Source organism: Erythranthe guttata, chromosome 6, assembly GCF_056151865.1.
Source record: "Erythranthe guttata isolate IM_541 chromosome 6, IM_541, whole genome shotgun sequence".
Lineage (NCBI taxonomy): Eukaryota > Viridiplantae > Streptophyta > Magnoliopsida > Lamiales > Phrymaceae > Erythranthe > Erythranthe guttata.
In genome coordinates, this window is record NC_142538.1 from 8,365,687 (window position 1) to 8,393,574 (window position 27,888).

Consider the following 27,888-nt stretch of genomic DNA (forward strand, 5'->3'; position numbering starts at 1 on the left):
GTGGTTGACAGCAATATTACTATAACAAGAGTAATATTACCGTCAACCACAGTAATATTATTGTGTTTACAGTAATATTATAATAATAGACAGTACTATTATTACGTTACTCCGTGAATAACTCAAACAAAACAAAAACCCCAAAAAAATAATAATATTGATGTTGTTAACAGTAATATTATTGTGTTTACAGTTATTTTACTCTCAACGACAGTAATATAATTACTTTGACTTGTCAACAAATCAAACAAAATAAAAAAAAAACAATAAAAAATAATAATATTACATTAATTTACTGTCAACGGCAGCACAATTACATAAATGTATTGTCAACGGCAGTACAATTAAGTTAATTAACTATCATTGACAGTATAATTACGTTAACTTAATATCAGTGACAACACAATTACGATCAACGTTTAGCAGCGCACGTAGAAAAACAAAAACAAACCAAAAAAAAAAAAAAACCTTAAAAAACCACTAAAAAAAGTCACCGCCGGAAACCGGCGAAAAAATCCGGAAGAAAAAAAAAAAAAAAATCAACGCCGGAGACCGGCGAAAAAATCCGAAAAAAAAATTAGAAAAGTCAACGCCAGAATACGGCGGCAAAATTTGTTTTTTGAAAAAAAACGTTTTGGGTCAAAATTGAATAATTTGTGAAATTTGTGGTCAAATTGAGATTAAATTAAGTTAAGGATGAAATTGTAGCATATTAAATTATGCTCCAAAAAAAGTCAAAATTGAATTTTTGTGGTCAAAATTGGATTTTGGTGGATAAAATTGATAAATTGTGTTACAATTAAGAATTGGGTATAAATGGTTGAGGGTAATATTGGGATACACATGAATGTTTCCTTTAGTTATAATAAATATTAAAGGAACGAGCTTATTGGTGAAAGAGATATAGCCCCTAAACCTAGAATAATAAACATATTTGGTTGGAGACTTATGCATAAAAACCCTATTATAAAACTAACATTAATACCCTTAGTAAAAATTTATGAAATACACTACATCATAAATATTTTACAGGACAAAATGCACCTCTGACTCCTAGAAATTTCTAATTTTCTCACTTTCCCCTTACATATTAAAAAATGAGACTCTCTCCTTTCAAAATTTTATACTAGCTGCACTTTGCCCCAATTGACACTTCTCGGCATTTTTTTCACTGGTATTTTTTTTTTTTCTCCATTCACTTGAAGTGCATTTTCGTCTGTTAACTTGGGCGAAATGCATTAATTAGTCCATTCAATTTAAAGAAACAAAATACAAAAAAATATAAATTCAATATAATCTTCTTCCCACGACACATCCCCACCAACCCTCACCGCCTAACAACTCTACATCCAGCTTCTAATTCCAGTTAATTTTCTCATGTTTCTATGTGTAATAGTTTGTTGCCAACAATTTTTTTTTTATTGAAAATTTTACAAAAACAAAATATAAGTAGATCATTACAATTAGGGGTGGGTTTGGGAGGACAACCTTACTAAACCCCTCGAATCACTATCATTACCGAAATTTTGGTATTATGGAATCTATTATCATTGCTTTACCAAAAGCTTCGGTATACCAAAAGTTCACGATGGTAAGTGATCCAGCCCATTACCGATTGGCAGATCCAGTGAAGCCCAAAGGCCCAACTAGGATCAAAAGGGCACCAGTAAGCCCACCAAGAGAGGAGGGCCCATTAAGCTAATGTCTTGTTAGGCGAGAGGGACCAAGCGACCCGCGAGAACGAGAAGCTCTCTCGCTCTCTCGCAAAGCTTCTTGCCAGAACAGCCCGGATTTGGTGCTAGCTGCATGTGCAGGTATTTAATGCATGTCTGATCTACTGACAGACTCAGAGGAATGTCGTTCTGGTCTTCTACTTTTTGCAGCTGCAGGCGCCAATGAAATGTCATATTAAACTGCATTGAAAGTAATTTGGAGTCCGGATGCCTAATTACCGCGATTGGACAGGTAAATTAAATTGGAGAATATTGGACGTCCGTCCCCTTTCTAGTAGTATAAATAGGGGCAGTAAATACAGGTATCAAACATAAGAAAAATCTTCTACCTCAATTACATATAAAAACATAATATCTTCTTCAAGAAGTTACTGACTTGGCCGTCGGAGTGCTAACTCCGGCCTAAGTCCGGTTCTCTCCTTTTTTGTATGTTTATCCGTGGGCCCCGGTCCGAATTCAGGCCTACCTAACTCTTCAAATTAACCCACCACGAATCCAGTCGGATTAGTGAGGTATGATAATAGTAATTATCAATTTATGTTATCTAATATTTAAGTTTAAAATGGATATCATTTTTTCAAAGCGATTCAAGATATATACATGTTTAAAATGTACAAAACTAGTATTTAAGATATAAGTATTCTAAATATATATTCTTAACTATCTAATATAAAATATTTCTTAAATAAAATTTTTGACATCAATTATATCATCATAAAAACTTTTAAGTTTTTAACATCAAGTATATTATTATTAATTTAATGAAGCAATTCAAAATATTTTTGACATACCTAAAGAGTATAATTAATTTAACTAATAGTAGTTAGTTAGCATACTATATCCACATTTTATATAATAAATTAATCATTAAAATAATTTTTTTTTTAACATTTCCGTATGGTACGATAATAATTCGGTACAAATATTTTGGTAAATAATCGGTAGGGATCGGTAGGGCGACGAGTTGGTAGGACAATTTGGTAAAAAAAAAACCCTACCCTAATTACAATGGGATAGTTAGTGAAAACCCCCCTCACTCATTGAGTATAATAAGAATGGATCCTACCCCCTTAACCCCCTTAGTTATTTAATTAAATACATATTTAATAGACTAATACTCAATAAACCTAATTTGCCCTCATATCTTTTATATTTAAAATATCTAATTACGTGAAACCCTATTTCTTATCTCTTTTTTCTTTCCACCAGCTGTCTTCCATTTCTTTCGTCCGCCCCACTTTGTGCCTCAGCCACCACCATTGCCATGCCCCTTCCCGCCGCAATCCCGCCTCTACTTGCCGCGACCTTGGTGCCCCAACCACCACCGCTGGAGTTGTTTGATGATGGAATCAATCGACCGCGATGAGGATGCAGAAACTTTGGACAGTATCTTCATGGAGAGTCGCCGCCTCCCCGCTCCATTGCCCCCGCCCTAGATCTACCAAAGTTTTGGCGGTTAGAGGTACCAAGGTTTTCGATTTCATCATCAGATTTTCGATTACGCCATCAGCAAGGCTTATCCGCACCACTGTCATCTCTGCCCCAATGTTGCCATCGCTTTGCTTTTTTTTTTTTTTTTTGCTGTTGAAATTGTGTTGGATATCTCGCAAAGGAAAATAGTTGTTTTCGTCACTTTTTTTTGTTGTTTTCGAATTCTACTATTTGTTTTAGATTGTTTCAAATTCTGTTATTTGTTTTAGTTGGTTTAGATAATTTTGTAGTCTATTTCGACATGTTTGTAGTTAATTTCGATAATTTTATAGTGATTTCAATAATAGTTGATTTCAAACTGGTAAACCTTGAATACCATAATTTTTTAGTTGTTTACCATAATTTTTAGTTGGTCGTGAAGCAAAACCAAAAAGAAATTAAAATTGTGATTGATAAAGAAATTTTTGCAGTTGATTATGGAAAGAAAACAAAAATAAATTGCAAATAAAAAGATATTCAAAATTAATTAAAATGTTTAAAAAACAATTTAGTTGATTTAAAAAAAATTAGTTTATTTATGAAAAAAAAACGGAAAAAGGCCCGAAAAAAAAATTAAAAAAAAAATATTTTTTATTAGAATCTTTTTTTTTATATTATTATTTTTTAATAATTTAATAAATAAAAAATGGAAATAAAAAATGATATTTTTATGTAAATATAAAAGGGGTAATTTGAAAAAAACCCTCCATTACACAAGTGTCATTACAGTAAGTCCAATTTTATTTTACACTTTTAAGATAAATCCAAAACAGTTTTTATTAATTAAAATTAATTAATTATCACCATTATACCCCTAACTAATAAATAATGTATATTTAAGTTTGATATTAAAAGATATATAATATCTTTTGGGGTAATGGCAAATAGGCCCATGACAAGGGCACTTAATTAAAATAGGGACATCCAACTTTTTTGTCTTTCAAATAAATCCACCCCATTCAAACTTATTTGCAAATAAGGAAAATCCCTTTATATATACCAAAATTACCCCCAATTCATTTGAAACCCAATTTAACTCCAATTTCATGATTTACACCCCAATTTAGCCCAATTTCATCAATTAACCAATTTTAACCCAAATTTCAATTTTGACCCCAATTTTAACCCTAATTCGTATCAATTCCACCCATTATGCTCTAACTTCTTTAATATTACACATTGACCCCGGATTTTAACAAATATATCACATTAACCCCCAAAACTTTTTTTTTTCAGAAAATAATTTTTTTTCTGAAATATTTTTTTTCCGGCCAGATTCCGGCGTTGACTTTTTTTTTTTTTTTTTTTTTTTTTTGAATTTTGTTTTCCTGAATTTTTTTCCGGTCGGTCAACGGCCGTTGACCGCCGGGTCTCCGGCGTTGACTTTTTTTTTTTTTTTTTTTCTTAAAAAAAATATTTTAATTAATTTTACTGTCTTGGCTGCTAAATTACTGTCTCCGGCAGCTATTTAACTGTCGGAGACAGTAATTTAACTGTTAATTGACTGTTTTTTTTTTTTTTTCTTCAAAAATATTTTAATTAATATTACTGTATTCGTTGCTAAATTACTGTCTCCAGCAGTTATTTAACTGTCGGAGACAGTAATTTAACTGTTAATTGACTTTTTTATTCTTAAAAAAATATTTTTAATTAATATTACTGTATTCGTTGCTAAATTACTGTCTCCAGCAGTTATTTAACTGTCGGAGACAGTAATTTAACTGTTAATTGACTTTTTTATTCTTAAAAAAAATATTTTTAATTAATATTACTGTATTCGTTGCTAAATTACTGTCTCCAGCAGTTATTTAACTGTCGGAGACAGTAACTTAACTGTTAATTGACTTTTTTTTTTTTTTTTTATTTTTTTCCTTAAAAAAAATTTATTTAAATTAATATCTTGGATGTTAAATTACTGTCTCCAACAGTAATTTAACTGTCTTAGACAATAATATTAATAATATTACTGTTCGGAAAAATAATATTCATAATATTACTGTCTCAAACAGTAATATTACTGTCTGAGACAGTAATTTAGTAGTCAATACAGTAATATTAATTAAAATATTTTTTTTCTAAGAAAAAACAATTGATCAAAAAAAAAAAAAAAAAAAAAAGTCAACGCCGGAGACCGGCGGTCAACGGTGGTTGACCGGCCGGAAAAAAAAAAGCAGGAAAAAAAAATTTCAAAAAAATAAAAAATAAAAAAAAGTCAACGCCGGAGACCGGCGGTCTCCGGCGGTCAACGCCGGAATCTGGCCGGAAAAAAAACAGTTCAGAAAAAAAATTATTTTCTGAAAAAAAAAAGTTTTGGGGGTTAATGTGATATATTTGTTTAAATCCGGGGTCAATGTGTAATATTAAGGAAGTTAGAGCATAATAGGTGGAATTGTTAAGAATTATATTATTGAGGGTATTTTAGACTAAAGACATGGGGATGGGCTTAATTGAGAGACTGTTTTTTTTGTGGACTAAAATGCATTTAAGTCCCATGTGATGGGCCTTTTTGCCATTTGCCCATATCTTTTTCATATATATCTTAAATAACAGTTTCTTAAATAATTCCACAATTCCCGCTTATTGATTGCAGAATTCTAATCATCATAATTTTAATATATCTCTCCCCCCTCTTTCTCTCGCAGGAATTAATCTGCAAATATAGGAATATTTTTTGGGTTTAAAAAACAGTGTGTGAATCTTTGTTTGATGATTGTGTTAAAAGAAGTGTATAAATAGTTGAATTAATCAATCTCTGCGAAATTATTATAATTATTAATTAATGACGAGTGATGAGATTAAGGTAGTTTAATATGGATCATAGTTATCTTAAACAATTAATTTATATTATTTGGTGGGTGAAAAGGTGTGTTCATATATATATGTAAACAAAGAGATGTTGTGTTCCTGGTGTGTAGTGTCGAGTGAAAAAGGAATTTTGTAGCAGTGTTGATTCCCTCTCTTTCTTTCTCTCTCTCTCACTTTATAGTGAGTGAAAAAGTGTGTGAGAGAAAGAGAGAGAGAGTGCGTGTGTTTTGAGTACATATGTTGATTGTAACCACTCTGTATTTGTCTCTCTCTCTCTATATACAAAATACAGAGTGGTTTTCACATAATGTCGGTTTTCATAATATAGAGTGGTTTTCACACAATGTCGGTTTTCAAAGTTACTTTTAAGTCATGGGTATAATTGTGCATTAACGTAACAAAATACAGTGGTTTCGAACAAAATACAGAGTGGTTTTCGTCTCAACAAAATATAGAGTCTAATTAAGCAGGAAGTTTGTCTCAATAAAATACAGAGTGGTTTTCGTACTTTTCCGCAAACTATGTAAGTGCTTAATAGTCATGGTTTTAGCACTGTTCGAAATAATGTTAATATGAATGCACATACTTTTTCTTCCCCATTGTTATGTGGTTTTAGCATATAGTCGATTGATCCTTTAAAATTACAAAGTGGTTTTGATATATTGCCGGATTTCAAAGTTACATGTCCGTTTTTATTATTATTATTATACATGTCAGATTTATATGTATTTTCTCAATCGTGGTAACAACTCTTTTTTTTCCCTTGTTAAATTAAAGACAACTTCTACCGTAATTTGGGGGAATTCTGAAAACAATGGAGAATGGGCTATGCCGGAGTGGTTTTTCTACAGTGATTTGGGGGAGAAATATTTGGGAGAATTATACGTAATATGATTTTTGGGAGGGATTTGGAATTGACTTACTGTATTTTCAATTTTAATAATTATACTAATTAGTGGGGGCATATATGGTTTTTCAGGCCCATTGAATTTATCTCAAATATCATTTATAAATAATGGATTTATTAAAAATTAAAATCCTAACGAAGGGTGTTTGGCATATAGCCCCAATAATAAAAAAAGGAATCAAGTAATGAGTATTAGATAGTGGAAATTGACTAGTGAAGAAGGACATATTTAGAATAAGGAAAATGCTAGACCTACTACTAATAGTGAAAATAAGGGTGAATCCACTCTTATTAAAAAAGGGGCTCTTTGAGGAAACCCCCTCATTACTTTTTTTAATGGAGAGAGGTCCAAAATATTTCAGTCCATTGGGAAAAGCCCACACCCATTTTGAGCCATTATGTTTTCCAGCTTTGCCCCCACCCGCCACATCATCACAGCTGGGTCACGCGCACAACGTTTTTTTTTTCCCGTTATTTCCCCTTCTTTTCTGTATCAGTTTCCTTAATCGACTATGAAGCATAGTCGATTAAGGAAATTTAATTTTTTTAATGTTTTTAATTTTTTTAATTTTCTTAAATTTTTTTATTTTTTTATATTTTCTAATTTTGTTTTTAAATTTTCTTTTTTTTGTTTTTTTTTAATTTTTTTTCTCTATCAGGTTTATTAATGCATAGTCGATTAAAAATTTAACTATTAAAAATAACAAATCACAATTACAAATAAAATGCAAAATCAACTATATTTAAATAAAATATATACAAACACTGTAATTGATTTATACATTGGAATCAATAAACAAAAAATCAAAAAAAAAAATTAACAACTGGAGTCGGTTAACCTTAATCGACTACTGAACATAGTCGATTAAGCCTTAATCGACTATTGAACATAGTCGATTAAACCACACGTAGTCGATTAAGGGCCCTGCTTGTGCGAATTTCTTTTTATGCGCCGTCTTCCGCCACAATCTACCAAAACTAGATCTGCTCTTCATCGTCACCACGTCGTCGCCACACCACACCATCACCACCCCACTTCCATATTCTAACGGTTTTTTATACAAACAATCAAAACAGAACCATGTACTACGGTCAAAATCACCAAAACAAAGCCACCTATATAAAAAAATATGCAGCAAAATTAGAATAAAAATCCATAACAAATAAGTAAAATGAAACAAAACTACATTGAGTGCGTGTTTTGCAGCCCCCGTACAACTCTGAGATTTCTATCTGCAATTAGATTCCCGATCTCCAATTTTCAAATCTCAAACCAGAAACAACAGAAACAAACATTACTCCAGAAAATCAAAACCATAAATAAAGAGTAAATCTTAGAAATAGACGAACGTACGCATCTCCTCCGGTGTGGAGACTCCCCTCGAAGCTCCAATCGCCAAACCTCCGCCAGCGCCGCCTCGGCGCCGCCTTCTACCATCGCCCCATAGTCGGACCGCCACCAAACACTCAGATCAGATCATGTAGAGAAGGAAAAAAAAGAGAGAAAGAGATGAGAGTGTGAAGAGATGAAAAGAGAAAAAGAAAGAAAAAAAAACGGCGTAAAACATAATTAGGGTTTTGAAAGAGTATATTGGACAATTAAGGGTATATTTGAAATTGTGAAATAATATGATGGAATATTAGGTAAGGGGGTTTTATCTAATTATTTTTTGGAGGAGGTATTTCCTTAACTCATTTTCCTAGATAGGGGTTCTTGTTAATATCCTATTAAAAAAAGCTAGAGGGCGGGGTTATCACTAATGGTCCAAATTACAAAATATAAATAATACTACAAATAAAATAGGGTTAATAGCATTTTGCCACCTGTACTTTGCCCATTTTTGCGCTTTGGCACCTTAACTAAAAAAAATTGCACGGGCACACCCAAACTCGTTTTTTTTACGCACACAACCACCTAGGGGGAATATTACGGCGAATCTTGAAAGATTCCGGCACACGTGCGATGCACATGACTAAATACATGGGTTTTGTCTTTAATCTGAAGATATCATGTGTGGTAAAACTGGAAGTTTTAAGGACTCAATTGAACTTAATTTGAAACTTTCCTAAATTCTAAATTAATTGAAATAGAGTTGTGGTTCTTCTTCTTCCATGGGAGTGGGTCTTCTTCTTCTATGGGAGTTTCTCCCCATTAATATTTTTCAAAGAAACCCTTTCCAATGCTTCAAATACTCCACTATGCAGGCAATTCTCTCTCTTTCTTTCTAATTCTCAGTATGTTTCTGTGGTTTACAGTAAATGTTAAAATTAATTACGCTTTAGATATGTGTATGTGTGAGAAAATTCAACTATGATAACAAATGTGAGATGCAATGCATATGAAGCAGTAGAAGAAGAGCAGCAACAGGTGGAGTCGCGTGGTGTGCAACCAGGTGGAATTTGTGAGGAAGATTTTTGCCCAATCATCCATGGCCAGAGATGCACGTACGCAAATTCGTCCAGACTTTTGAACATGCCTCGCTAATTCTCTAATCAAAATCACTTCCATCTCCCCCATGAACACAACCGTACCTCCAATCGTTCTCCAATCCAAGAACTAACGAACAAGACTAAGAGAAACGATTGGACTTAATATGTTAATGATGATGAGGAGGAACATCGAGGAAAAATCCAAGTTGAGGACCAAGATCGTCTCACAAGGTTTTTGATTAAATTGATGAGAGAAGATAACCCATTATTTTCTGTAAAGCTTGGATTTTTTTCAAAAGTTGTTGTTAGTTCAAAGAACAAATTAATGGGGGCGAAACTTCCATTGAAGAAGAAGAATGAGAGTTTTATATCTTTCAATTTCACCCCTTGGAATTTTCAATCTTTCAATTTCATCCTTTGGAACTTTCAATTTTAACCCACGTGATATCTTCAGATTAAAAGACCAAAAAATTCTCACATTAAGTATGTGCATCGCACGTGCGCCGGAAAAATGAGAAGATTCGCCAGAATATTCCCCTTAAGTGGTTATGTGCGTAAAAAAATGAGTTTGGGTGTGCCCGTGCAACTTTTTTTAGTTAAGGTGGCAAAGTGCAAAAACGGACAAAGTACAGGTTGCAAAATGCTATTAACCCAATAAAATATATGAAAAAAATGAAATGGTGATACAAATGGATTGTTGTAAGATTGGGCTTCAAAAGTTTTTATTCCGTAATGAGCCCAAAATATAAAGTCACGGCCCAAGGAAAGAACAGTTAAGTATTTTCTAGAACATGTTCGAAATTCTAATTGTACTGAAATCCGTATCGCTCTCGATATTTCAAGAATTTGCAAGATCATTCTGATCACCCATATAAATACGCGTGCTTCTTCAACCAAATCCCGTCAAAAATTAGAAACCGAGTTATCAAATCAACAAGTTCATCATCCACCCAGTATTATTTTTTGCAGAGATGTCTCTGATTCCAAGCTTCTTTGGCAACGGCCGCCGGAGCAACGTCTTCGATCCATTTTCATTGGATGTTTGGGACCCATTTGAGGGCTTCCCATTCTCCTCAGCCGTCACCAATCTCCCTTCCTCCGCCAGAGAAACAACCGCGGTGGCCAATGCTAGGATCGACTGGAAAGAGACGCCGGAGGCACACTTGTTCAAGGTGGATGTTCCCGGGTTGAAGAAGGAAGAAGTGAAGGTTGAGGTTGAAGATGGCAGTATTCTTCAGATCAGCGGAGAGAGAAGCAAAGAGAAAGAGGAGAAGAACGACAAGTGGCACCGTGTGGAGAGGAGCTCCGGCAAATTCATCCGCAGATTCAGGCTGCCGGAGAATGCTAAATTGGAGGAGGTGAAGGCGGCGATGGAGAATGGGGTGCTGACTGTGACTGTGCCCAAAGAGGAGGTGAAGAAGCCTGAGGTCAAGGCGATTGACATCTCTGGTTAATGTTTGAATTTTATATTTCAGCAAGTTTTGGTTTGTCTCGTTGTAATGAATAATGAATAATGTTGGCGTATATTTGGGAGCGTATTTCTATCCGGTTTTGTGCAAAGTGAAATATCACTATGTATAATAGAAATTCCGGAATAAAGCCCAACTAGTAAATAACAAATTACATTTTGCTTTTCACATTAATTCATTTCTATATGTTAATTTGTTAAACTCTTGTATCAGTATTCAGTACCATTTTTAGATTTAAAACATTGGGAACTAGTTATGGCAATTGTAAATAATGGCTAACTCTATGAGGTAAGATTAAATTATGAAAAAAATCTATCTTCTTTGGATAACTACAACCACCTTCCTTCACTACGTATTGTTTTACAAAAAAAAATTTTGTTAATAGTTAAACTTATAAGACAATATATAGTTCATGGGATGTTGTAATTAACTCTGCCTTGTAATTTGATTTTGCTTTAGGAGTGACGGTTTGCCCCTTTTTATTAGTGAATAAACACTAACTGTCTCGACTCTCATGTAATAACCATCAAGTTCACACAAACATCAATCTTCTCATCAAGACACAAAACTCTCTCCCGCATTTCTTCTCACCTTCTCCTCCCACAATCACTCTCATAATAACCTCTTCAATCTCACCTCTCTCCATCCAACATTTCTCCATTTTGATCCCTATTTTCCAAACACCATACACATACCTCGAATTCACCATTTGTTCGCCGAAAAAAGGCAAACAAATCATCGGTACTCCTTTGCAAATACTCCCTAGCGTCGAATTCCATCCACTTTGCGTCCAAAATCCACCAACTGCAAAATGAGACAGAACCTCAAAATAGAACTCCTCCCCCTAATCGAATCCGAAACTGGAGGTCCGTCCGTTGCGTTCCGGGCGTTCTAGCGAACCATGGTCCCATAATTCATGTTTAATTTTGTCATTGTTAAGTAGAAATATCAGAAATATTTATTTACAGCATGCTTATAATTAAATTTAATTATTATTTTTTAACATGTGGATAAAATATAGGGCAAATTCCATTTTCCACACCTTTTGTACCACTTTATCCCATTTTACGTACGATCGTATCGATTTATCCCAATGTACTTGTAAAATTGTCCCAATGTAGTCCGCGGCGTTAGTTTATAGATTTCTGACCTTGACAATGTTTGATCAATTTGACCATGGCTTCTCCCCTTTCCATTGTGTTGTCCCTTTGGTTTAAGAATTGTCGCTCGACCAACTGTTTCAGCTCGCTCAGTTAAACCAGACTTTGTTAAACATCATTCACGGTGTCGTCGGTCGGGCTGAGAGATTATGGGAGGAGCTGGCAGCACCTGAAGGATAAAGAGATAAATATGTGCGAAATGAAAAGTCTCTAACTAGAGTTCCTTGCAAATTGATGCGATTGAGATCTACAGCTACCACAACTGTACGTCTGGGATGTTTAATGAAATCTCGATAAATCGAACAAAAGACCCATGATTTGGTGACTCCTATTGGGTCGTCTGTAGTGGCTGATTCCTTGCCTCGAGAATATTGTATGCTCTGTTCGGGATGGTTGTCAAATTTTCCCTACTTCATAAGATAAAAAAATGCAAGTAAATCTAGATTGATTTGAACGTACTGTTTAGTTCATATGGAATTATTATTTCCAACTCAAACCACACAATACTTTTGCATCTTAAAATGGTTCAATGATTTTCGTATATATATACTCTAATTTTGTGCTTCTATACATTTTTTTTCTCTTGATAAACTATCATATTTGTCTACAAAATGAAAACAAACAAGAAGAACTAATTTTACAAAATTGTGATCCTCCTACACATGTATATCGATCATGTTCTGCTCAAACGGGAGGTTAAATCAATGAATAGATCTTCACTGCAAGGAATAGTGATCCCACCCATCGGATGATGGAACCCGAATTCTTCTTCGGCCTGAAATAGCAATTCTTGAAACAAATGATGGTTTAAGTACGACAATGGAATAACAAATCGCTTCTTCTCGCCCTCTCCAACATAAACAGCCAAATGCCCTTTTGGAACTTCAGCTAATCTTCTTTCGTTGGATAATGACCGTCTCAAAATTTGACGGATTGCCATCTTAGTTTGTGTGAAGTGAATTTCGCTTTGGTCAACTAAAAACGAAGAGGTATTTGAAATAAGTGAAAGCTGAGAAAGATAAGAGTATTTTGATCAGGAGTTGTCGTTTGTAATTAAGAAACGGTGTTGTATATATATATATAGGCTAGAAAGAAATGATGAATTCTTCAGATATCTACATAACACGGTCAACATAAATGTGGTTGCTCTATGAAACTCGAAAAAACATACGCATATGAAAGCACATGGATTTGTCTTTAAAAAAATGAAATGAAGTCAAGGCAACAAGAATTTGTGTGATAGAAAATGTTGTATCCTACCAACTCTGGCAACACGGCCCCTTAAACCATCATCTCAACATCTCTATTTATTTCGATATATCTACTAATTAGGCCATCTTATCCTAAATGCCACATTCAATTCAATGTGACGTTTTCTTGCTGGTGGTGTTAGGGATGATATATAATTCATTATGTTGCTCTAATTAAAGGACAAAACCATGTGATTTTTCATGTGCTTTTGTTTCTCTAACTTCTCCAGCCACCACATATCCTTTGGTCTTTTCATCACCATTCAATCCAGCTAATTTGGATATACCATTTACATCTTCATCAATATATATATATATATATATATATATATATATATATATATATATATATATATATATATATATATATATATATACTTATACGACACATATCTAAACTCACAACCAGCCTTCAACTTCTCATATTTCACTTGCTTCATAAAACTCTCCTATAATTCCTTCATATTCTTTCATCTTCGGCTTCATAAAGATTTATTTTAACCAAAATCAATGGCTATTCACAAAATTCTTAGACGGTCTTTATCGGCTGAAAAGAGAACAACTGAAGTTCGAAAGGGACATTTGGCAGTTTACATCGGAGAAAGTGAAAAGAAGCGATTTGTAATTCCATTATCGTATTTGAATCATCCTTCATTTCAAGAATTACTATGTCAAGCTCAAGAAGAATTCGGATTCCACCATCCAATGGGCGGCCTTACTATTCCTTGCAGTGAGAATTTATTCGTTGATCTAACATCTCGCTTGAGCATAGCGTAATATATATACTAGGTTTTAGAGCATATAATTTTTGTTAGCTAGATTCTTTACATATTTTGTAAACACAGAAGATACTTGTCGGATACAAAATGTATTCCCGCACAAATTAATCGTAATACATATGGAAGATTTTAATGTATACTAGTTTTGAGCCACTTTGATACATGAATATATTGCCTATTATTTTTAACCACAACCAAGAAAAAAAAATAACTTGTCATATGCTACTAAACTGTACTTATCAGAATACAAAAAAGGCAACTCATTAGGAATTTCATTCAATCACCAACATTTGAATTTGTAGAAGAGTATTTAAGTGCCAATACTTCTATTTTGGCTCGGAAAACGAATCCCATAGGAATTAATAGTTTATAGCCAGAGAATAAATGAAATGGCAGTAATATGTTCGAGTTCACTCAGCGAGTAAAGAGAGCATAGTGAATTAATTGTTCACCTTTTGCTAAAGAATATCGTGTTGTCGTTTTAATTCAAGCAGCATACGTCTCTTTTTGGAGGGCCAATTTCTTTTGGGAATTTTTCGTAATAAATCCAGTTCAATTTTGAAGTATAATTATAGAGAAATTCGTGTTATAAGTATGTTTTGGAGTCGACCTCACTCATGTACGAATCAAGGTTCACAGAATTTAGAATTGAGTTTTGGGAGGTAGCTGCCAACCCTCGAACCCGAGAACGAATTGGAGCTGGTTTAGATCTATTTTGTGCTGCCGACTTCCAAACGACGCCGTTTCGGAGTTCGAGTGCTGGTCGGAGGTGAGCCCGACGATGCCATTTCGGGGTAGAAATCGAGATTGATGTTTTCTGATGAGGAAGACGTCGGAGATGGTGTGCAGCTGGTTGAGTGAATTTTTTTGTTTATTTTGGAGAAGATGGTTTTTTTTAAAAGGTTAAGGATTGAATTGAATTTTTTTCAAAACTTGATTTTGGGGCATATTGAATTTCGGGGTGAATCTGTAATTTTTGAAATTTATAATTAAAGTGAATTTTGGTCCTTTCGGGTCAAAAATAAACTTACAGTCGCACAATCGGCGTGTGGAGCACGCGATAAGCTGGCAGGGCCCTTGTTGCCTCTGACTAATTTTCATAGGGAGTTATTGCTAATGTTTTTAACATGTGGGTTTTTTCAGCAATTTTAGATTATATAGTGGTGGTTTTTGCAAAAAACCCAAAAATATAAAGTGAAGGCCCAAAGAAAGAACAAGTATGTTCTAGAAGATGTTCGAATTGTACCGGGAATCCGTTTCGCTCTTGAAATTTCAGGAATTTGCAAGAATCGTCTGATCACCCATATAAATACGCGTTCTCCTTCAACCAAATCCCATCGAAAATTAGAAACTATCAAATTCATCATCAAAAACCAAATCAACAAGTTCATCACCATCAAGTATTATTTTTTGCAGAGATGTCTTTGATTCCAAGCTTCTTTGGCAATGGCCGCCGAAGCAACGTGTTTGATCCATTTTCATTGGATGTTTGGGATCCATTTCAGGGATTCCCATTCTCCTCCGCCGTGGGTAATCTACCCTCCTACGCCGGAGAAACTGCCGCTGTGGCAAACGCTAGGATCGACTGGAAAGAGACGCCGGAGGCACACTTGTTTAAAGTGGATGTACCTGGACTGAAGAAAGAGGAAGTGAAGGTTGAGGTTGAGGATGGTAGTATTCTTCAGATAAGCGGAGAGAGAAGCAAAGAGCAAGAGGAGAAGAACGACAAGTGGCACCGTGTCGAGAGGAGCTCCGGCAAGTTCATCCGCAGATTCAGGCTGCCGGAGAATGCTAAATTGGAACAGGTGAAGGCGGCGATGGAGAATGGGGTGCTGACTGTGACTGTGCCCAAGGAGGAGGTGAAGAAACCTGAGGTCAAGGCGATTGACATTTCTGGCTAATGTTTGAATTTTGTATTTCAGTATGTTTTGGTTTGTCCGGTTGTCGTATATTTTGGAGTGTATTTCTTTTTGGTTTTGTGGCAAGTGAAGTATCACTATATAGTATGTACAATAGAAATTCCAGAATAAAGCCGAACTGGTAAATAAGAAATTACATGTTGCTTTTCAGTACTTTACTTTTAATCATTTCTATATGTTAAACTCTTGTATCAGTATTTCCTTTAGATCTAAAACGTTGACAAATTATGGCCTTCTCTCTCAAGTTAAATTAAATTATGAAATGATAATTACAACCACCTCTCTCAGTTAACTATTATCTCTCTCAGTTACCTATTATCTTACGAAAACTTCCTCCTTTAATAAGTAAATTTGACACCGTAAATATGGACAATATATAGTTGATGAGAGTGATTGTAATTACCCAAAAATGAGAAATTTTCATAATTTAATCTTATCGAGAAAATTACAGTTTATGTCCCTAAACTTTACCACTAAAACGATGTATGTCCTTAAACATTTCAATCCACAAAATATGTCCTCAAACTTGCCACTTTTGATCACTTTATGTTCTGCCGTTAACGTCGGCAGCTAACTTCGACGGAAATTGCACGCGTGGCTCACGTGACGTCTATGTGGCCGTTAAATGTGACGTGGAATAATATATTGAATATTAAATGTTGACGTGGCACAAGAATATACTAATTTCCTCCAACTCACTCTCCCAAATCACGTTCATTCCCATTCCCAAATTTTCAATCCAATCTGCATTCTTGCTCGAACCCATACTAAAATCGAAGTCATAAACCCATAAAAAATCCAAACATTCTCACATTTGAAGAGTTTTTCCCTTCTCAGAGAACAGCAGATTCACGTGCAAACACATGTCTGCAATCGAGAGGAAGAAGGTAATTCTTCTCCCAACTCCGTCTCTAGAACATTGGGGTCGTGTGATTCTTCGCCTGCTGATGCTTGTGCCCCTTGTGGTCTCGATGAAGCGAGCACAAGGATGGTGAAGATGGCACAAATTCTACCCAACTCCGCAGTTTCAGAACCTGCCCAGAAGGTGTTCGACAAAATGTCTGAACCAATTCCGGAAAAAAAAAACATGCAGCACCTGTCAAAGCTGCATATAATTCTTTTTTGGCCAAGAATAAAGTGGCCAAGAACGGATTCCAGCTCCCCGACTTCCCCAACGAAGTGGAAGAAGACATGATATTTCAGCCCGAAGATGAAAATGAAATCGAGGAAACATTCGGCATTTGTTTATTGGGCTATTTTGCAGGTAAAACACCACGAAAAATGGCCATGGATTCACAGACGATTCTGCTATTTTCGAATTTCACCTTAATAGAAGGATTCGAAATGGGGTTTTAGGGATTGGATTTACGGGTTCATTGGGGATATGGAGAATTAGGGATTTTAAAATAGAAATAGGGGAGGAGAATGACGTGTCGCTCCACATCACGTTTCGTCAACCAAGTAGGCACTGGGTGTTGTACAACTCGACATTTAACGGCCACATAGACGTCATGTGAGCCACGCGTGCAATTTCCGTCGAAGTTAGCTGCCGACGTTAACGGCATAACATAAAGTGATCAAAAGTGGCAAGTTTGAGGACGTATTTCGTGGATTGAAATGTTTGAGGACATAAATCGTTTTAGTGGTAAATTTTAGGGACATAAACTGTAATTTTCCCTAATTTTATCTTATGGCTGAGCGTAATTTGGCCTTATTTTATGAGTGAATATGCACAAAATTGTTGTATGTAACAACCAATAAAACACAAGATTTAACAAATGATGAAATGAGATTAACCAAACCATCAAATGCTACATAAGAAGAACCACCCGATTTCACACAAACATCAATCTTCTCCTCAAGACACAAAACTCTCTGCCTCATTTCTCCACTTTCTCTTCCCAAACAATCACTATCTAAATAGCCTCTTCAATCTCACCTCTCTTCATCCAACATTTCTCCAATTTAATCCCGGTTTTCCAAACACCATACACATACCTCGAATCCACCATTCGATCGCCGAAAAAAGGCGACCAATTTATTGGTACTTCTTCGCAAATACTCTTCAGCACGGGAGGACTGTTCCCATTGCGTTTCCGCGCAAACCATGGTCCCAATAATTCATGTTTCATTTTATCATATTTAAGTAGAAAAACTCAGAAATATTTATTTAAAGCGTGCTTATAATTAAATTAAATTATTATTTCTTAACATGTGGATAAAATATAGGGCAGATTCTATTTTCCACCCCAGTTGTACTTACGATTGCATCGATTTACCCCATGTACTTGTAAAATTGTCCCAATATAGTTCTCGTCGTTAGTTTTCAGATTTCTGACCTTGACACTGTTTGATCAAGGCTGGAAAATTACAGAAATGACCATGGCTTCTCCCCTTTCCATTGTGTTGTCCCCTTTGGTTTAATAATTGTCGCTCGACCAACTGTCTCGCTCCATCAAACCAGACTTTGTTAAACATCATCCACGATGGCCAAACCTTTATGGCGTCGTCGGGCCGAGAGATTATGGGAGGACCTGGCAGCAAATGATTATGGGAATGATAAAGAGATAAATATGTGAGAAATGAGAGGTCTCTAGCTAGAGTTCCTTGGAAATTGATGCGATTGAGATCTACGGCTACCACAACTGTACGTATGGTATTTTCCATGAAATCTTGATAAATCGAACAAAAGATGACTTTGTAAGAACAAACACTTTTGGGCCAACCCATGATTTGGTGACTCCGATGGGGTCATCTGTAGTGGCTGATTCCATGCCCGGAGAATATTGTATGCTCTATTAGGGGTGGTTGTCAAATTTTCCCATATGATAAAAAAATGCAACTAAATATATCAAGATTGATTTGAACGTACTGTTCAGTTCATATGGAATTAGTATTTCCAACTCAAAACCCGCAATACTTTTGCATCTTAAGATTTTTGTATATACTCTAATTCAGTGCTTCTATACATTTCTTGATAAACTATTATGTCTGCCTAGTAAAGGAGAACAAACAAGAAGAACTAATTTTACAAAATTGTGATCCTCCTAAATATGTATATCAATCATGCTCTGATCAAACGAGAGGTTAAATCAATAAATAGATCTTCACTGCAAGGAATTGTGATCCCACCCATCGGATGATGGAATCCAAATTCTTCTTCGGCCTGGAATAGCAATTCTTGAAACAAATGATGGTTTAAGTATGATAATGGAATAACAAATCGCTTTTTCTCGCCCTCCCCAACATAAACAGCCAAATGCCCTTTTGGAACTTCAACTGATCTTCTTTCGTTGGATAATGACCGTCTCAAAATTTGACGGATTGCCATCTTAGTTTGTGTGAAGTGAATCTTGCTTAGCTCAAGTAAAAACGAAGAGGTATTTGAAATAAGTGAAAGCTGAGAAGGATAAGAGTATTTTGATCAGGAGTTGTTGTTTGTAATCAAGAAACGGTGTTGTATATATAGGCTAGAAAGAAATGATGAATTCTTCAGATATCGACATAACATGGTCAACATAAATTAATGTGGTTGCTCTATGAAACTCGAAAAAACACACGCATATGAAAGCACATGGATTTGTCTTTAAAAAAATGAAATGAAGTCAAGGCAACAAAAATTTGTGTGATAGAAAATGTTGTATCCTACCAACTATGGCAACACGGCCCCTTAAACCATCATCTCTATTTATTTCCATATATCTACTAATTAGGCCATGTTATCCTAAATGCCAAGTTTTGTTTTGCAATTGAATTTATGCCACATTCTATTCAGCGGGTCAATATGACGTTTTCTTGCTGGTGGTGTTAGGAATGATATAAGGGTCCCTCACAATTGACAAATAATTCATTCTTCATGTTCTTTTGTTTCTCTAACTTGTCCAGTAGCCACCACATATCCTTTGGCCTTTTCATCACCACTCAATCCAACTAATTTGGATATAGTATTTACAACTTCATCTATATATATGTTTATACGTCACATATCTAAACTCACAAACCTGCAGCCTTCAACTTCTCATATTTCACTTCATAAAATTCTCATACATTCCTTAATTTTATTTAAGATTTAGTTTCACAAAGAACCGATGGCTATTCACAAAATTCTAAGGCGGTCTTTATCGGCTGAAAAAAGATCAGCTGAAGTTCCAAAGGGTCATTTGGCTGTTTACATAGGAGAAAGTGAAAAGAAGCGATTTGTAATTCCATTGTCGTATTTGAATCATCCTTCATTTCAAGAATTACTATGCCAAGCTGAAGAAGAATTCGGATTCCACCATCCAATGGGTGGCCTTACTATTCCTTGCAGTGAAGAGTTATTCGTTGAGCTAACATATCGCTTGAGCAGAGAGTAATATATATACTAATTTTTAGAGGATATAAATTGTATTAGCTAGATTCTATTACATATTTTGTGAACACAGAAGATACTTTGTCGGAAACAAAATGTATTCACGAACAAATGAATCGTAATACTTTAATACACGGATGCCTTATCTTCTTACAAATTGTTATCAATATTTCTAGTTCTGCCATCATGAATACATGGTTGTCAAGAAAAAAAAACATGTCGTATGCTACTAAATTGGGAATTTCATGCAACCCCAAAAGAATCCCATAGGAAAACAACCAAATAATAGGTTATAGTCGAGTTCACTCAAAGAGCAGTGAGAACATAGTGAACTATTTGTTCGCCTTTTGCTAAAGAATACTATGTTTTCGCTGTAATTCGAGCATCATAAGTATGTTTGAAACCAAATTCAGCCATTCTGGTTATTAATAACGTTTACTGACCCATTAATTGTACATTATTAGTAAACCTAGTGAAATGGGAATCTAATAGATTTACTCATTACTAAAGAGGCTACTAGAACTGGAAAAAATAAAGAAAATAATGAATCTTCGGCCTAAGAGATTGAATCTTCAATAAAGGTGAAAGCCAACGAAAATATTAAATTGAATTTGTCTTCGTAAAACAACATTGGTAGGTCGACGAGAAAACACAAGAGAGAGAGAGAGAGAGAGAGAGAGAGAGAGAGAGAGAGAGAGAGAGAGAGAGAGAGAGAGAGTTCATAAAGTCTGTTCCTAATGGTATTGATCCTGCAATCATGATGCGAGAAAAAAATTAACTAGTCAATGTTCCTTGGAGTGCATTTTGGATGGGAAAATTAATTGAGGAGGTATTGCAAATCCGTAACAGCAACCTCATTGTACTTGTTTGGACAAAGAGATTCATTGTGGATTTCAAATCCACAGTTCTCATTTTTAGTTTTTCTTTTTTTAGCAATTGTGGTGAATTTCAAACCCCTTCCTAAATTATAATTGTTTCAAATCCTCCCCAATTGAATTGATTAAAAACCATTCATTTCAAATAACTCAATCTAAACACAACCTTAATGAAATTTGGTCTACCCTTATAAGCACGAGTATAGTTCAAAGATGCTTGTCTATTTCAATTCATTCATCATTCGACAACAAACTAAAAAGAGAACGGGGTTCATAAAATCCCATTCATAATTAACTTCTCTTAAGTTGTTAAAAACAAGGAAAATAGTACAAAGAACCATAGTGCGTCAAAAACTAGTTATGTTGGATTCATAAATATTGTTTACCGTTGTTGTGTTGAGTATTAGAACATTGTTAACGATGCTTCCGCTTCCTCCACCCTCGAGTAACACTTCTTTGGTTGGTCAACAACAAAAGAAAAATGAGAGAAAATTCATAAACTTTGTTGATCATGAAACCTATGATTTCACAAACATAGTGCAAGAAAAAAGTTTACATTGTTAGAAAACTGGTTTAACCACTATGTCGCTGACGAATAAGAATATTGTTCGAGATACTTCTCTAGTGCATCTACATATGTGTTCCATCTTCTGTCTTTGGGGAGGCAACCGACTCAATAGTATCCCTTCCCAAGGTGAAAATGAGGTTCCGAGGGAAAATCTCAAAGAAAAGAAAGACCTCTTATGCGGTAACTGTCAACAAAAAATAAATAATAATAAATCAATAAATAAAGAGAGAGAGAGAGAGAGAGAGAGAGAGAGAGAGAGAGAGAGAGAGAGAGAGAGAGAGAGAGAGGCAAAATGAACTACGCTCATAATTAACTTTAATAATTATTAAAATAAGAAAATTAGTGATAGAAACAATGAATGTGCCAAAGGCTTCAAATTTGTGGCCGTAAAGGTTTATAAATAACAATACTTCGTTCTACATTTAAAGATTAAAGACCTATTCGTTTGGCAGTTTGCTTACAAACTCTCTACCTCTACCAACTTTAAAAGTATGAATCTTTTTTGTTTCTTAACATTTTTTGTGCTTTCTTTTATGCCGCTTATAACAAAGTTATACCATCAACTAGTTGGTGTACTCAATTCTGTGATAAAAAAGAATGAAAATAATAAATTAACATAGCTTAATAATGTAGTTTAAATATCAAATGTCTTTTCATGTGCTATATTTATATGAAGGTGAGAGTTTATTTTCTTCTTATTATAATTTTTCTACATATAGATATTTTCGATGTAATTTAATTTTGTATAACACTACATTTGGACAACTTTCATTGATATATTATAAGCATATATGTAAAAAATTATTTTAAAATAAATCATGTTATTTTAGGGACAATAAAAAATAGGGTCTTTCTAGGGTGAGATCCTATGTTCTAAACTTTTATGAGATACCCCCTTTATATTGCGCCACGTGTCCCTGCCAAAAAATCCATTTTTTCCTCATTTACGTATTGTCGTAAATACCCTTCGTATAATTAATATTTTCAAAAAATCGGCCATTATATAATATTAATGTAATGTCAATTTTACCCTCTATATTTTTAATGCAATTTTAAATATATATTTATTGTTGAATTAAAATTTATAATGTCAATTATATCATTATTCGTAAAAATCATTAAACCACCCATCGAAAATTGCATCAACCTGAATTCGAACTCGTGACCATCTGAAAACACACAAGAATACTTACCATTAAGACACAACACATAATTGACAATAAACTAACAATACGGATATATATCACAAAGCTACAATTTATAATGGTTATAAAACTTATATAAATAATGTTAAATAAATTATTAATTCTCATATAATTATTATTATTATATATTAAAAATATCCCATACTAACAAATCTTTATATAATATAATTTAAAAATCTAAGGAAATGTTGTTCAACTCGTGTAATTTAAAAATGAGTTTCGAAAGAATTTGAAGTTTGAATTGAATCGTAAATTGGAAGATTTTATTAAATCGTAATATTTGAATCAATTAAACTCATGTGTTTTCAATTCAAAGACAATATTCAAAGATTTGATCGATTAAGCTCAACTCATTTCAATTCGTATACAATATTCAAATATTTGAATCGGTTAAACTCAATAATTTACAATAGCGTATTAATCAATCTGTGTATAGTTAAAGTTTAGTAACCTTTTTTTTATTGAATTTTATCATAAAAAATAATAAAATTTAATTCGTAAAAATCGTAAGATTTAATCGGTTCATGGTTAGATTAAATCTTACGATTTACGATATGATTTTTACGATTTTACGAATTAAATTATTATTTTGTTGTTAAAATTGAATTAAAAGGATAGTAGACTTTAATTATAAATAGTTAACTCGATTAATACGTTCTTGTCAGTGGTTGAATTTAATCGATTCAAATTTTTGAATAATATTTACAAATTAAAAGGATTTGCGCTTAATTGATTCAAATCATACGCTTTAATTAATCTTATGATTTGATTCTTGCGTAATTTAGGAATTATTTTTTTATGATAAAATTGAATTAAAAATGTATTACACTTTAATTAATAATAGTTAATTTGATTAAGACGTTCTTGTCAATAGTTGAGCGCGCTAATGAATCGATTCAAATATTTGAATAATTTTTACGAATTGAAAGCACTTGAGCTTAATTGGTTCAAATATTACGCTTTGATAAAATATTATGATTTACGATTAGGTTCTTACATGTGTTAGGAATTAAATTTACTATTTTTTATGACAAAATTGAATTAAAAAGATATTAGACATTACTTATAAATAGTTAAATCAATTATGTAACATGTTATGTCAATAGTTAAGCAACCGATTAAAATATTTGAATAATGTTTACTAATTGAAAGGATTTGTACTTCATCGATACAAATCTTACTAGTTGATTAAATTAAATATTAAAAGAAATTCACAATATAGTATTTGTAGTATATAATTTTATTTTAAAGTAAGAAAACTACTAATTGGAATGAGTTATAATTTTTTCTTCTTCTAAACAAACATATTATTTTATTTTTTATTTGGATTTGTCACACTATCGATTAAATAACATAAGTGAGTTTGAATTAAGTTATGCATTTTTTTATATTTAATTGAGCATTCTTTACATTAAATGGTGGAGTTTATTAATACTTCTAATATTATATAATTAATGATAGATGTTTGGCGTATTGAACTGCAATTCTTTATATTTTTAAAACTTTATTTTATTAAATTTGTTAATAATTTATTTAATATCATTATTAATTTAATAATAATGAATGTTGCAATTAATATTTGAATTCACAGTATGTATACAATTATTGTTAAATATATCATAATAAGTTAATGTGCTTGGATGGTTAGGAGTGATAAATGTATTAAGAGGTCACAAGTTCTATTCCTAATGAATGCATTTTTTTCGATTATTTATCAAATAAATCTCGGTCACAATGAATTTAAATTAATTATTTAATTAAAATATAGTAGGGGGTAAATTAGACAATTCAATGTTAATCAATTTTATATTAATTTAATAAAAAAAATAATCGAAGGATAATTTGGTAAAATACTTCATTTTTTAGAACATAAGCCATGTTATTTTCCTAGGGTCCAGATTTAATCTTAGAAAATTAATGGTGATTAATGCATATCTCATAAAAGTTTAGAACATGGGGTATCTCACCCTAGACAAACCCTAAAAAATAAACCCATCATGAGCTACTTATCCATAAAGGGGCCAAGACAAAAAAATATTTTACAAAAAAAATCTAGACAATGTCCAAAGGTGCGTAAAAGACTAAAATACCCCCTCACATTTTAATATGCTCCAATTTTATCATTTAATTCAATTTAACCTCAAATTTCATCTATTATTCAATTTTTTCTCCTAACCCAATTTTGACTACAATTTCGTCAGTCGTCGCCGTTGAGCGGGGTTGTTTTTTATTTTTTTTTACCTGTCTGCTTTTTCCGCTGGTTTTCAGCGTTGAGTTTTTTGATTTTTTTTCCTTTCTGCCGCGTCTGACAAGCGTGGCCTTGACTTTTTTTTTCTTTTCATTTTTTGGTCTGTTTAAACAGTGATACTGCTGTGGTTGACAGCCATATTAACTATATTACTATTTAACACAATAATATTAACTGTATTACAGTTCAACACAATAATATTAACACAACAAAAATCACTATAATTGTGTAATAGAGTAATATTAATATGTTGACCGTTCAACAAATGCAAACATAATACAAAGTCAAAAGAATTAATATTCATGTGGTTGACAGTAATATTACTGTCAACCACAATAATATTACTGTAACGAAAGTAATATTATTGTCAACTAAAAGTAATACTATTGTGTTTGTAAAAAGCGGTAATCGGATCCGAGTCGGTCAGGCACCGATTCACGATTAATCGGTGCGGCGGTGATTAATCGGTGATAAATCGGAAATAAAATTTAATATAATATATCTCTAGATATTATTTATAAATACTCGAAACATATATAAAAAGATATTTACACATAGTTATATCTCCATCATGTACATATTCTTAATAACATAATAAAAGTTTAATAATTATAAGATCATAATACAATATCCTTATAAAATATAAATAAAAAAGCAATTTTTTTGAATTTACATTTATTCTTGAACATTTCTGGCATACATCATTAGTTCTTTAACAACAATAATTAGCATAAACAAAATAAGGCATAAACTCATATTTTCTTTTATTAAAATCCCAACTTTTATTTTGAATTATAAAAAACAAAAAAAAAAAAAAAAAAAAAAAACCGATTTTTTACCGATTTTTGGCCGATTTTTGCAACCGAGTTTGATCCGCCTTAAAGGTTTGACCGCCTCAGACCGCCTCAGACCGCCTCAGACCGCCTAAAACCGCCTCACAGACAAAAAACCGATTTTTCAAACCTTTACACTAAAATCGTAAAGGTTTTGGACCACCTCCGCCTCGGAGACCGATTAATCGGCCGCCTCGGCCGATTTTTAGAATACTGTTTACAGTAATATTACAATCAAACAAAATAAAAGGCCAAAAAAATTAATATTGATGTGGTTGACAGTAATATTATTGTATTTACAACAATTTTACCGGCAACGACAGTAATATTATTACGTTGACTGGTCAACAAATCAAACAAGATACAAAAGCCAAAAGAACAATAATATTGATGTGGTTGACAGTAATATTATTGTGTTTACAGTAATTGTCCTGTCAACGGCAATATAATTACTATCAGCGACAATTCAATCATCATCAATGAAAGTATAATTACAGTCAACGTTCAGTTGCGGGCGTTACAAGCAAAAACTTCGGCAAAGCCTATGAAAACACCTCAATCCAACAACAAATTTTAACAACCAACTACAAGTTACAATTTATAGTAATCCCCTACAATTTCTCGAAAACAACTACAAAATCATCAAAACCAACACAAAATCATCGAGACCAACTACGAAATCATCGAAACCAACTACAATATATAGAAATCAACTAAAATATTATCGAAACCTACTATGAAAAATATCAAAATCAACTATGAATCACCGAAACCAACAAAAAAAAAAAAAAAAACAACTCTAATTTGCAAGGCGTCGGAAGACCGCCCATTTTCCACTGTCGGAAACAACTAAATGAAATATCTGTAAAATAACCAAAATCCCACGGCGTTTCAAGTACAATGATGAGCCGCCGCAGATGCTCCTCCACCGTCACTCCCCAATTCGACAACCTCCTCCTGCTCCAATTACTAGTGCCATGCCTCGAACTCCGCCTCTGAAATCTCCTCGCCGTGCGGCCGCTCTCTGGTTGTTATGGAGGGCGATGAAATTGACGTGGGTGCGGCAGCTACTGTTGAGGTTGGAGAGCGGATTGGCTGCGGCGACGAAATTTGCGGGGGCGTTTTGACCGAGGGAGAATGCTAGCTATGGAGAGAATGGACTTAGGGGAGGATTAATAGGGAAAGATTGCTTTGGATCTTGTTATTGTTGGTTGAAGATGAGGAGTAGTTCGTCTGGGTGTCGAAAAAGCAGCGGCTGGTGTCGTCGGAAATTACAAATTTTGGCGGAAGACAACCTCTGTCTCTCCATGTTCCTCAACGAATCCTCCAACTCTGTGTGGGTAAGAACTCGCGACCAGCGGCGGATCTACTATATGTCTAGGGTGTGCAGCTGCACACCCTTGAAATTAAAAAAAAAATATTCCCTATATATATATTGTTATATTATATTATATGTGATTATTTAACAAACGTAATTGGTAGTTCACCTGGTAAGTAGCTTTAATCTTTTGTGAAATGTCATAGGTTCGAGTCCCAAAATCATCAAATTTTTTATAGCTTTTCCAAAACTCTACAAATCCATTTATACTCACATTTTCTCTCTACAGATCCATTTATACTTAACATTTTCTCTCATTTTTCCAAAATTTACTCACATTTTCTCTCTACAAATCCATTTATACTCTAACATTTTCTCTCATTTTTCCAAAATTCTACAAAAAATTGCAATTGGTCTTAAAATTTCGATTTTCCTACATATTAATATTATTTTATGCTGGTATTATTATTATTAAAAAAAATCGGGGGCGCTGCCCCCGAACCCCGTAAACTTTCGCACCCCCTTGGCTAAATTCCTGGATTCGCCACTGCTCGCGACGGCGAATTGG

The 27,888-nt window shown here is 33.6% G+C and overlaps 6 protein-coding genes and 1 non-coding gene across 7 annotated transcripts; 5 read left to right on the forward strand and 2 right to left on the reverse strand.

The window, feature by feature from the left end:
* The first annotated feature begins 10,029 nt into the window (after positions 1-10,029).
* Positions 10,030-10,988, forward strand: LOC105960434 (17.3 kDa class I heat shock protein). Its single transcript, XM_012984607.2, has one exon. The coding sequence runs from the start codon at positions 10,317-10,319 to the stop codon at positions 10,797-10,799; it is 483 nt and encodes a 160-aa protein (XP_012840061.1). The 5' UTR covers positions 10,030-10,316; the 3' UTR covers positions 10,800-10,988.
* Positions 10,989-12,490: 1,502 nt separating this feature from the next.
* LOC148770064 (auxin-responsive protein SAUR21-like) lies at positions 12,491-13,037 on the reverse strand. The gene has a single exon (XM_088819803.1). It carries the CDS (start codon positions 12,912-12,914, stop codon positions 12,648-12,650), a length of 267 nt encoding a protein of 88 aa, XP_088675929.1. The 5' UTR covers positions 12,915-13,037; the 3' UTR covers positions 12,491-12,647.
* A 555-nt stretch (positions 13,038-13,592) lies between these two features.
* LOC148770065 (auxin-responsive protein SAUR23-like) lies at positions 13,593-14,191 on the forward strand. The gene has a single exon (XM_088819805.1). It carries the CDS (start codon positions 13,735-13,737, stop codon positions 13,999-14,001), a length of 267 nt encoding a protein of 88 aa, XP_088675931.1. The 5' UTR covers positions 13,593-13,734; the 3' UTR covers positions 14,002-14,191.
* A 1,067-nt stretch (positions 14,192-15,258) lies between these two features.
* On the forward strand, positions 15,259-16,072 carry LOC105960436 (17.3 kDa class I heat shock protein). The gene has a single exon (XM_012984609.2). The coding sequence runs from the start codon at positions 15,422-15,424 to the stop codon at positions 15,902-15,904; it is 483 nt and encodes a 160-aa protein (XP_012840063.1). The 5' UTR covers positions 15,259-15,421; the 3' UTR covers positions 15,905-16,072.
* A 2,701-nt stretch (positions 16,073-18,773) lies between these two features.
* Positions 18,774-19,378, reverse strand: LOC148770066 (auxin-responsive protein SAUR21-like). The gene has a single exon (XM_088819807.1). It carries the CDS (start codon positions 19,251-19,253, stop codon positions 18,987-18,989), a length of 267 nt encoding a protein of 88 aa, XP_088675933.1. The 5' UTR covers positions 19,254-19,378; the 3' UTR covers positions 18,774-18,986.
* A 533-nt stretch (positions 19,379-19,911) lies between these two features.
* LOC148770067 (auxin-responsive protein SAUR20-like) lies at positions 19,912-20,430 on the forward strand. The gene has a single exon (XM_088819808.1). It carries the CDS (start codon positions 20,011-20,013, stop codon positions 20,275-20,277), a length of 267 nt encoding a protein of 88 aa, XP_088675934.1. The 5' UTR covers positions 19,912-20,010; the 3' UTR covers positions 20,278-20,430.
* A 152-nt stretch (positions 20,431-20,582) lies between these two features.
* LOC148770068 (U5 spliceosomal RNA) lies at positions 20,583-20,696 on the forward strand. The gene has a single exon (XR_016031945.1). It is a non-coding gene; the product is annotated as a U5 spliceosomal RNA (small nuclear RNA).
* The last annotated feature ends 7,192 nt before the right edge of the window (positions 20,697-27,888 follow it).

Bases quoted from the DNA above. Each gene is read 5' to 3' on its own strand.
- LOC148770067 (XM_088819808.1), top strand. From the start codon at position 20,011: ATGGCTATTCACAAAATTCTAAGGCGGTCTTTATCGGCTGAAAAAAGA.
- LOC105960434 (XM_012984607.2), top strand. From the start codon at position 10,317: ATGTCTCTGATTCCAAGCTTCTTTGGCAACGGCCGCCGGAGCAACGTC.
- LOC148770066 (XM_088819807.1), bottom strand. From the start codon at position 19,253: ATGGCAATCCGTCAAATTTTGAGACGGTCATTATCCAACGAAAGAAGA.
- LOC148770065 (XM_088819805.1), top strand. From the start codon at position 13,735: ATGGCTATTCACAAAATTCTTAGACGGTCTTTATCGGCTGAAAAGAGA.
- LOC105960436 (XM_012984609.2), top strand. From the start codon at position 15,422: ATGTCTTTGATTCCAAGCTTCTTTGGCAATGGCCGCCGAAGCAACGTG.
- LOC148770064 (XM_088819803.1), bottom strand. From the start codon at position 12,914: ATGGCAATCCGTCAAATTTTGAGACGGTCATTATCCAACGAAAGAAGA.